The 9,554-nt window shown below is 39.3% G+C and overlaps 1 protein-coding gene across 1 annotated transcript; it reads right to left on the bottom strand.

Annotated features, from left to right (window-relative positions):
• Window positions 1-7,011: 7,011 nt before the first annotated feature.
• Window positions 7,012-9,484, bottom strand: LOC105700224 (G kinase-anchoring protein 1). The gene is made up of 7 exons (XM_012425890.2): window positions 8,963-9,484; window positions 8,683-8,748; window positions 8,355-8,592; window positions 7,930-8,187; window positions 7,381-7,535; window positions 7,263-7,319; window positions 7,012-7,174 (listed from the first exon to the last, which is right to left on the bottom strand). The coding sequence occupies exons 1-6, from the start codon at window positions 9,128-9,130 to the stop codon at window positions 7,287-7,289; spliced, it is 918 nt and encodes a 305-aa protein (XP_012281313.1). The 5' UTR covers window positions 9,131-9,484; the 3' UTR covers window positions 7,012-7,174; window positions 7,263-7,286.
• Window positions 9,485-9,554: the final 70 nt, after the last annotated feature.

Below are 9,554 nucleotides of genomic sequence, written 5' to 3'. Positions count from 1 at the left end.
TTTATACCTAAAGAAAAGTTGAAATGGATCCCTCAACTTCTGGAGATCCAACCGATCAACAATACCCTGAATTACTGCGGACAGTATTGCATCCGCCATGCCTCTGGGTTTACACCTAAAGAAAAGTTGAGATGGACCGCTGTTAGTGGTCCTGATGGTAATGCAAGTTTATTGCACTCTGCACCCTCATCATGTATTTATTTCATGAGTCTTCTGTTTTTTCCCACAGAGGTTGTTGCCAATGAATTTAATATTGCATGATTCACCCTTCACGCTGCCCATTAGCTCTCGATTTTGCAACAACGTTTTCGGACGTGCTTTACTCCATATTCCTGACAAAATGCTTGAAATGTGCGAGAAGTGGCCGCACTCCCTTTGTCAGTCATTATCCTTGTAGGAACTCCAAAACGGAAAATACCCGATCGAGTGCCTTAATGACGCACCTTGTCTTGGTATTGTGTACAGGTTCGAAGATACAAAACTTAGTAAACTTATCAACGATCGTCAGAATTTGCGTATTCCTATTTTTGCTACGTATTAATGGGCCAACGTGACCGAGATATAACGTATGAAATGGGACTGAAACTTTATCAATCGGGTGCAAGAAACCTGGTTTTCGACCTGATGTTGATTTATAGTAAAGGCAGTTCAAACAAGCCTTGACGTACTTCGAGACAAACCGTCTCATCCCCTTGAACTAATAATTCTCTCGGATTTTCTCGAGAGTCTTTTCCAACGCGAAATGCCCTTAATCATTATGACACAACTTGACTACATTATGCCGAAAACGATTCAGAAGATTTATCAATCGACCCTTTGTAATCTCAACGAAGTCCTCGCAGTGGTTCTTCCTTTCGTCCTTCCCTTCGATGGGTTTTAAAGTGTCTACATTTTCTGAGCTAACTGTTTCATTTGATCTCATCGATAAGTCCGTATTTATTGTTTCAAAAAGAATTATGCTTAATGCGTCAGCTAAAACTTGAATTCCTGGTTTCAGTATATTACGTCCACTCAATATTGGTTTTGATAATTGATCATCCTCATCGCTTTTATCTCTAAAACCGATAGGGACTGTGCTTCACCGGTTAGTCACGCCGTCCTTTCCTTTCTTTCCTTATTGCTTTTCTTAAAGCACTGGTCGTCTGAGTGCCCCAAGATGCCACAATACGAACATTTCTTTCTGAACCCAATCACTAACAGATAAATTTCTTTTCTCGGGGTCAAATTCTGGCAATCTTTTCGTTAATGTACTGTGACCTCCTTGAACCTGTTTTAACTACACCAGACAAAACTTCGGTCAATCTGGCAAAATCCGACTCACGGCTTACAGAGCTGCTGGACCCAAAATCTCTGGCTTGAACACCTATTGGACTAAGTGTTTGAATCCTGTGTCGACTCTCATCCAACGACCTATGGTAGGACCGCCTTAACTCGTGCCTTTGCCGACCCCTTTCTTCCTCGTGCTCGTGACGACGGGTACGCGAAGAATGACGATGTCGACTTCGCGAGCGTTGTCCTTCCCTGCGCTGGTATGGCGAGTCGTGGGACGACATTTCCCAGCGCACTTTTCGTCACTTCAAGTCTGAACTTGTCACAGCACGCGCGACTTATCCCACTTCTGAGCCGTAGGAGGTGAAATTACCGAAGGCGAATCTACTATTGACAAGTCTATATTTTCCGTAGATTCACAGATATAGTTATTTGACTTATTCTTAAAGAAGACGTATGTAGAATAGATTCGTGCGTTCCGTTCTGCGATCCTCGACCAAGTGCCGTCCCGTCCACTGTTCGCAGGGACCGTCTTGGTTTAGCCGTATCAATTGTTTAGGCCATGCTCATATCTTCTAAACATGCCCGCCTTTCCTCGCCCATGATTCTGGGAATAGGTCCACCCATGGACCTCCGATCATTTTGCCTTGCCTCTTCGCAATATTTCCTTCACGACGGCGTTTACTGGAACTCGTAGATTCATACAAACCGATGAAAGTGCGAGAGACCGAAATTAAAATGACATTAGTTTTAAAGGATGATGAGCCCATATTTCAACGACCACGAAGACTGTCGGCATCGCAGAGAGAGAATGTGAAGAAACAGATTGGGGAGTGGATGAAAGAAGAATTCGTAAGACCGTCCCTATCCGACTATGCGAGCCCGATAGTGACGGTAAAGAAAAAGAACGGTACGGAGAGAGTGTGCGTAGATTATCAAATGGTAAACAGAAAGATAGTAAAGGATCGCTATCCCCTCCCATTGATTGAAGATCATTTGGATTCGTTGCAGGGTGCTAAAGTATTCAGTACATTAGACTTGAAAAATGGATTTTTCCATGTAACCGTGGATAAGGATAGTCGTAAATATACGGCTTTTGTTGTCCCTGATGGGCAATATGAGTTTCTCAAAGTACCATTCGGTTTGTGCAACTCTTCATCCGTATTTCAGAGGTATATTAACTCTGTTTTTCGCGAGTTGGTTACCGCTATGATTGTTTTGGTTTACATGGACGACCTTGTTGTTCCGTCCGCAGACTGCCTTAGTGGTCTTAAGGCGCTAGAAATGGTATTAGTTACGGCCGAACAATATGGACTATTGATTAATTGGAAAAAATGTCGTCTCTTGCAATCAAAGGTGGAGTATTTAGGTTATATCGTGGAAAACGGATCCATTCGTCCGTCGGAATATAAGACTAAGGCTGTCATGGAATTCGCAAGGCCGACAAATGTAAAGCAGGTACAAAGTTTCTTGGGGAATGGGGTTATTTTCGAAAATTTATTCCTGGGTACTGAATGATTGCGCTTCCGCTTTCAAATTTGCTGAAGGCTGATGTGCAATTTTCTTATGGTGCAAAAGAGGAAGAGGCATTTAGACGTTTGAAAGTAATGTTAAGTGAGAGTCCGATGTTGCAATTGTATAATCCAAAAGCAGAGATCGAGTTACACACCGATGCGTTCATGTATGGATACGGTGCCATATTGCTGCAGCGTAATAGTAAGGACGGAACTTTTCATCCTGTGTATTTCGCGAATGAAAAAGCAACGCCAGCTGAAGAGCGATATACTAGCTACGAGCTTGAGGTCTTGGCAATAATCAAATCGTTAAAGAAGTTTCGAGTTTATTTGATAGGAATATCATTTAAGATAGTTACCGATTGTCAGGCGTTTGTAATGACAATGCAGAAGGATTTTTGCGTGCGAGTCGCTCGATAGGCCCTCCTTTTAGAGGAATTTAACTATACAATTGAATATCGGCCCGGTAAAAACATGCAGCACATTGATGCTCTGAGCCGGAATCCTCTCCCTTCTTGTTTCTTGATAGACGAGGGTGATGAAAGCCTCGTCGTGCGCCTGAGGACGGTCAACGAGCTGATGCCGATTTGCGGAAGTTCTTCGAAGTGATTGACTCTACGCCATCGTAAGAATTTGTCATAAAAGGCGATTTGCTGTACAGAGCCTGCGAGGATAATGAGCTGCGTTTGGTTGTTCCGAGACCTATGCAATCTCAAGTGGTCAGACGTGCACACGAGAACGGGCATTTTGCTGTTGGGAAAACATTGACTCTTTTGAAAAGGGATTATTGGTTCCAGGGTATGCGCGAGAGGGTAGAAAGGGTAATTCGCAATTGCGTACCTTGTATTTTGGCCGAAAGGAAACACGGCAAACAAGAGGATCTGTTGAATCCGATTGACAAGGGCGAAACCCCCTTATGTGTATACCACATTGGCCATCTTGGACCCCCATTTTCCACGATGAAGGGTTACTGTCACATTTTCGTTGTTGTGGATGCATTCTCTAAATTTGTGTGGCTTTACGCTACAAAAACAACTAACACTGCGGAAGTGTTGGAACGATTGAAATGGCAAGTTCTTATTTTTGGGAATCCCGCGAAAATCATATCGGATCGAGGATCCGCGTTTATATCTAATGGTTTTGAAAATTATTGTAAGGCCGAGAATATTCAACGCGTGCCGATAGTAATCGGCGTTCCCAGAGCGAATGGGCAGGTAGAGCACGTTAATCGCACATTAATATCTTTTCTTACCAAGTTGGCGGCGCCTAAACCCGCTGAATGGTACAAACACCTTGGCGTGGCACAACAATAATTGAATGCGACGTACAGTCGAAGTATCGGGATGTCGCTATGCCAGTTACTACTTGGTACGCACATGAGGATGAAAGGTTGTCCCAACATCCAGGAAATGATAGATTGTGAGTTGTCCAATATGTTTATTGAGGCCCGGGATGCATTGAGAGAGCAAGCGAAGAGGAATATATTAAAAATTCAGCAGGAGAATAAGAAAACGTATAACGCGTCGAGGAAAAGGGCACAGAAGCATCGCGAAGATGACCTGGTGGCTATCAAGAGAACCCAAATGAAGCTAGGTTTAAAACTTGCTATAAAGTTTCTAGGACCGTATCGTATTGTTAAAATACTGCCCAAAGATCGGTACACTGTGATTAAGATAGGCGAGGGCGAAGGTCCTCAAAAAACTGTGACGACGGCTGAACACATTAAGCCATGGATTGTGTCATCCCGTAGTGACAAATCTTCAACTGAGGAGGAAGACGGCATCCGAGGGCAGATGCAGGAGCGGATGACGGAGTGTAGGAGACAGGAGTTCGAGCTATCTCTTTCTTAACCTGTTCGTCCTCTGTCTTATTTACACCTGACCGTAGCTCACCTAATGTGTAAGTGTATATGACTGTGTCCCATCGCCTAACCGTCTTTAGAATTTGACCAGTAGTCGGTGTCGAACCTCAGCGCTGAGCACTATGTGCCAATAATAAATTAACTTTTACCGACCAATCCAACAAGTCGCGTGTTTGTCTCTCATGCCTTCCCGAAAATTAATTCTACAATATATTGTTGAATATTTTTCAAACTGTAGTCACTGTTACTTTCATATTATTTATTAACAATTCAAAATTATGGAAATGATTATTAATCAAGTTTTGACTGTACCGTCTCGCGGTAATTGATTTCATTACTTTAAGAGGCAATCGGAACATGGGTTAAAATGTTGTAAACTCAACAATACTTGATTCATAACCTTAGTAGGTTGAATATGAATAACAATTTTTGCCCTTTTTTGTAAAAGTAACATTATTACTATTGCTACTTTTGAAGGTTTGTTGTAGTTTTTTCAAATTGAAGAAATAATAACATCTAATTATTTCTAGGAATGTTCGTTGTATTTTTTAAGGTTAAATAACATCAGGCTATGAACTTATTTTTTGTTTACATCAAACGTGTTTTTTGTTGGAATTATAAGATAAGCGTAACTAATTAATTAGGGGTGGCTCACCCCTCAGTAGTGATGGGAGGTCATTAAACCACTATTCTGTCATCAAAAAATAATTCATGCTTAAGATTTCTTAAGAATTTAATGATTTCAGGTGATACGATTCAAGAGTGTAAACGTCCCTTTATACGATTAGGGGTAGTTTGCCCCCAGGCAAGGGTGAATGCCGATAAAAACATTATATATCAAGCAAGTTATGACGTATTTGTAAGAAGCTTCACTCAACACATTATGCTTTAAACTGAGAATTCTTATACTTCTTTTTATGAACTTTGAGGAGACTGTTTCACCCCCTAAATATGAAAACGGGCCAAAATAAAAATACACGTGTTTCTTAATTTTTGGTCCTCTAAAATATATCCAAGAATCAAAACAATCGGAGGCGGACACTTGAAAAACATTCCTTGTCAGTCGTTGAATGATAAATACAATCTTATCGCGACTAACTCGAATAGGTAGAAAGATGTTAAACCTCAGCCAACATTTACCGGATGTTCCTTGAATCCCCTTTTGTACCGTTGGTACGTGGTGGAAACTATAAAACGAGGCCGGAAATATTGAAACGTCCGAACGGGAAAAATCTGCACTGAGCAACTAAACGTAAAAAGTTAATAAAAAATTCCCATAAAAATGCAGACGAATATGGGTAATCCGGATGAGGCTTAACGTAGTGCGAATGGCGAATGGAAGTGGCATGCAGAGCACTGGAGCCAAGGAATGATTGAAATATCACTGGATCCTAACGAAATTCAGAATATATTCCAGAACGCGTACTGGATAACACTGAATTTAAAGGGGAGTTGGCTAGAACGGTTTACTACCACTTAAAAATTAATTAATATATTAAATAAATTCATTGCATATTTGATAATCCAATCACGGTGCAATTACTGTAAACCGTTCAAGATTTCGTTGTCTTTTATAAAATAATAATAATAAACAACGACAACAACAACAATATACTATCTTTCCATTTTATAATCGGATCATGATGAAACTTACATGGGATCACCTCCCAAATACCCTCTTCTTTAACACGTTGACTGCCACGTCACCCATATTCGGGTGACATACCAGTCAAATAAGATGCGCGTGGCAGTCAACGTTTGAAGACAAAAAAAAAGAATCATAAAAATCGGTTAATTCAGGGAAAAATTATGCGTGAACATAAAAGGAAAAATAAAAGGAAAAATGAAAAATATACAGGTTAAATTTGGAACTTCCTTTTTTTTTACAGTCGGTTACAAAACATCAATATTTCAGGAAGATAATTATTTCGTATCACTAAAACAATTTTTTTCTCGTTATGCAGAAATAAATTATTCATAAAAATATTATATTGCAATTTATAAACACGAAAAACGCAATACGAGTAAAATTAGCGATCTCCAAAAGAATCATATTATTCAGGGGTAGCAATAATAATTAGATTGCTCAGAGATTATAAAAATCTGTATCTAGGACCGAGAAGAAGAACGCATCACTATCAAGAATTGCATAGAATATGTTTATTACAAAATATCTGAAGTAATATTATTTAATAATCATGGTAGTATGAACGGGAAAGCTGTTTGCCCTCGTATTTCGGCAAAATCCCGCTTGTGCTACATAGTGGCAAAAGTTTCCTGTTCAAGCTCTTCTGTAACACTTAATAATTATCCATACAGTAGTCGTGTTCAGTCGGATTTTTAAGGGAAAAAAAAATTCTTTAGAAATGGCAAAAAAAATAAAAACAATCTATTTTGCAGACTTAACGTGGAAACATAATATTCATTGTTTAAATTAAGGTTAAAATAAAATGAGTCTTTTTTTAATGCATACTGCTTCGACTTTCATGGATATTTCGTTCTAACGATTTTCTTGTTTTCCTTTGACATCCTAAAAACATTTTAAGGGTTAGACAGTTTCGATAATGTCCAACATGCTACTCGATGTTAATGCTAATCGGATCATAATATTATTATACTTAATATATTGGAGAGGACGAATCTTAGGCGTTTTCACTGGCTGGCCTCTTCTTGTTCTAAAAATCAAGGTAGTTTAACACAGCAAAGAGATAATTAATACACAATTGAGAAACTTACGGTTTGTTTACTGGTCTTTGTTTCAGTACTGGAAGCTCTTGTTTTGGACCTTTCTTGCTCCAGCTGAGCGTGCAAAGATGCTACTTCTGATGTCAGCTCGTCGCGTATGTCTTGCAACTTGGCCACCTCTACTAGTACAGATGCTTTGTCTTTCACTGAATGTATACAGCAACAAAATAATTTCATTAAAACTCTTAGATAAATTAATCATTGAACCACTAAATGGATAGCGTTAAAAATGGGCACAAAACAATACATGCCATTAAATGTGATCTAGTCTTTTCTACTTGAAATAAGCTTTACTAAAACCCTTAAACAAACTGTTAATTTGATCAAACATTGATGCTCTGGAAATTACAAAGATTAACAGAGAAATAGTAAATATATTTTTTTATACGTGTCGCAGTCCAAATCGTTAAAGTTAATATACTTAATAAATAACATAAGAAATCAGGTAATTCCGTGGCAGTACAGAAAACAAATAATATTTATCAAACCATTAAAGAACAGGGGAATTGAAGATTTGTAGAATACATAAGAATCACTTACTTTCTCCTTGAGCAAGAATTTGACACAACTTTCTGTTCCTTTTCTTGACCTGACTCAACTCCTCTTTCAATGCTTCTACTTCTTGCCTGAGTTGACCAATGAGATCATCTCGTTTCTCTAACTCTGCCTTCAATTGTGCAGAAGTAATGTCATCGTCAATTTGATTTAACCTTGCCTTCAGAATATCTTTTTCCTTTGTTTTTGTGATTTCCTCCTTGGTCTCCTTGTTGACCCTTTCAAAGAATGCGGAGTCCGACTCTGGAGCAATCATTAAATCCAGTGCCTAGTCTCCTGGTATGTTTTCCCCGATCAATTTCCAAATTTAATGTACTAATATAATTAATTTGAGAAGCTCAGAAATAAACTATAAACATATGGTGTTGCGATGTCATTAAAACCGGAATAATCATGGCTATGGTTTATACCTTTATGCTTAACATCTACACTGTTGGAAACCAATACATCCTCTGTGGTGGTAGCTTCCATGTTGTTGAATTCATCCAAAGACATAGTAGCTTTTTTCGACTTCTTGTTACTATTACTCTTCTTGGCAAAGTCTTGATCTTTTTCTGATTTCTTTGTAGTTTCCATCTGTGCCTCGTAAGCTAGTTTGGACAGTAGAATAGCTTGGTGCAATTCCTGTTCATATGTCTCTTCTACAGCCTTAAATAATTTTCAAAATTATACATCATTTATCAATTTTATTGTGTGAACATTAAGGAAAATTTGTCAAAAACATGTAGTGTTTATTACCATTGAATCTTTTTGTTTCCATTGTTCCCATTGCTGATCCTCACTATTACTCTTCTTCTTCTTTCCCTGGGACAGAAACATCAAATAAACTACATTTCACGACAGCATAAGTGACTTTCAATTTATGGCTTAATTTTTCCACAAATGATCAGTAACCCTGTTGCAGCACATCCATCAACTGTTATATTGATTCAAATACACAGTTTCAACATCAAATTTTCCCGCCATGTCTTAGTATGCATTTGACATTACCGGTAGAAGTATACTCGCAATCAAGTACCTTATTTTGTTTCTTCTTCTCGTCTTTCTTGGGTTGTTGCTTCTGCTTATCTGGCTTACCCTTGGAATTAGCCTTGGAGTCAATATTCGTCTTGGGGTTCTTTTTCGGTTTAAAATCATCATCATCGATACTGAGGATAGCGAATCGAGACGGCACGGCGGTCGCCATTCTGAAAATTCACAAGACACGCACACAGCGAACCAACAGGGACGAATCCAAGAATCACACTTCCGGTCTGTTACTCTCAATCAACCGGCACGGAAATTACTTGTATACCGCGAATTTCAGCCTCTGCACTTCCGAATTTCTCCCAACACAAAACGTGTCATTTACTCGTGTTCGCGACGATCACGAAACAATATACATTTGCAACCATTTACCATATGCATGAAAAAGAGAAACCCGTCGCAAGGCAACAAACCGAAAGGAAACAACCAATAGCAGGGATACCGAAAAGTAAGATAGCGCTTCTAACAGAAAAGGTGCGAAGCTCCTCCTGACAGCTTGACGACAGGCCAACCAACAGAGATGAGTTGGGAGCAGGGACAGAGATGAGTTGGGAGATTGCTCACGGGCAGGGTCGCGCGATCGC

Source organism: Orussus abietinus, unplaced genomic scaffold (assembly GCF_000612105.2).
Source record: "Orussus abietinus isolate OABI.00-Male unplaced genomic scaffold, Oabi_2.0 scaffold328, whole genome shotgun sequence".
In the NCBI taxonomy this organism is placed as follows: Eukaryota; Metazoa; Arthropoda; class Insecta; order Hymenoptera; family Orussidae; genus Orussus; species Orussus abietinus.
This window is presented reverse-complemented; position numbering and strand designations above follow the sequence as displayed.

Excerpts from the sequence above, each read along its gene's own strand:
- LOC105700224 (XM_012425890.2), bottom strand. The coding sequence starts at position 9,130 with ATGGCGACCGCCGTGCCGTCTCGATTCGCTATCCTCAGTATCGATGAT. Across the intron at positions 8,593-8,682 it reads GGAAACAAAAAGATTCAATG|GCTGTAGAAGAGACATATGA; the intron begins GTAATAAACACT and ends AAATTATTTAAG. Across the intron at positions 7,320-7,380 it reads CAAAGACCAGTAAACAAACC|AACAAGAAGAGGCCAGCCAG; the intron begins GTAAGTTTCTCA and ends CTTGATTTTTAG.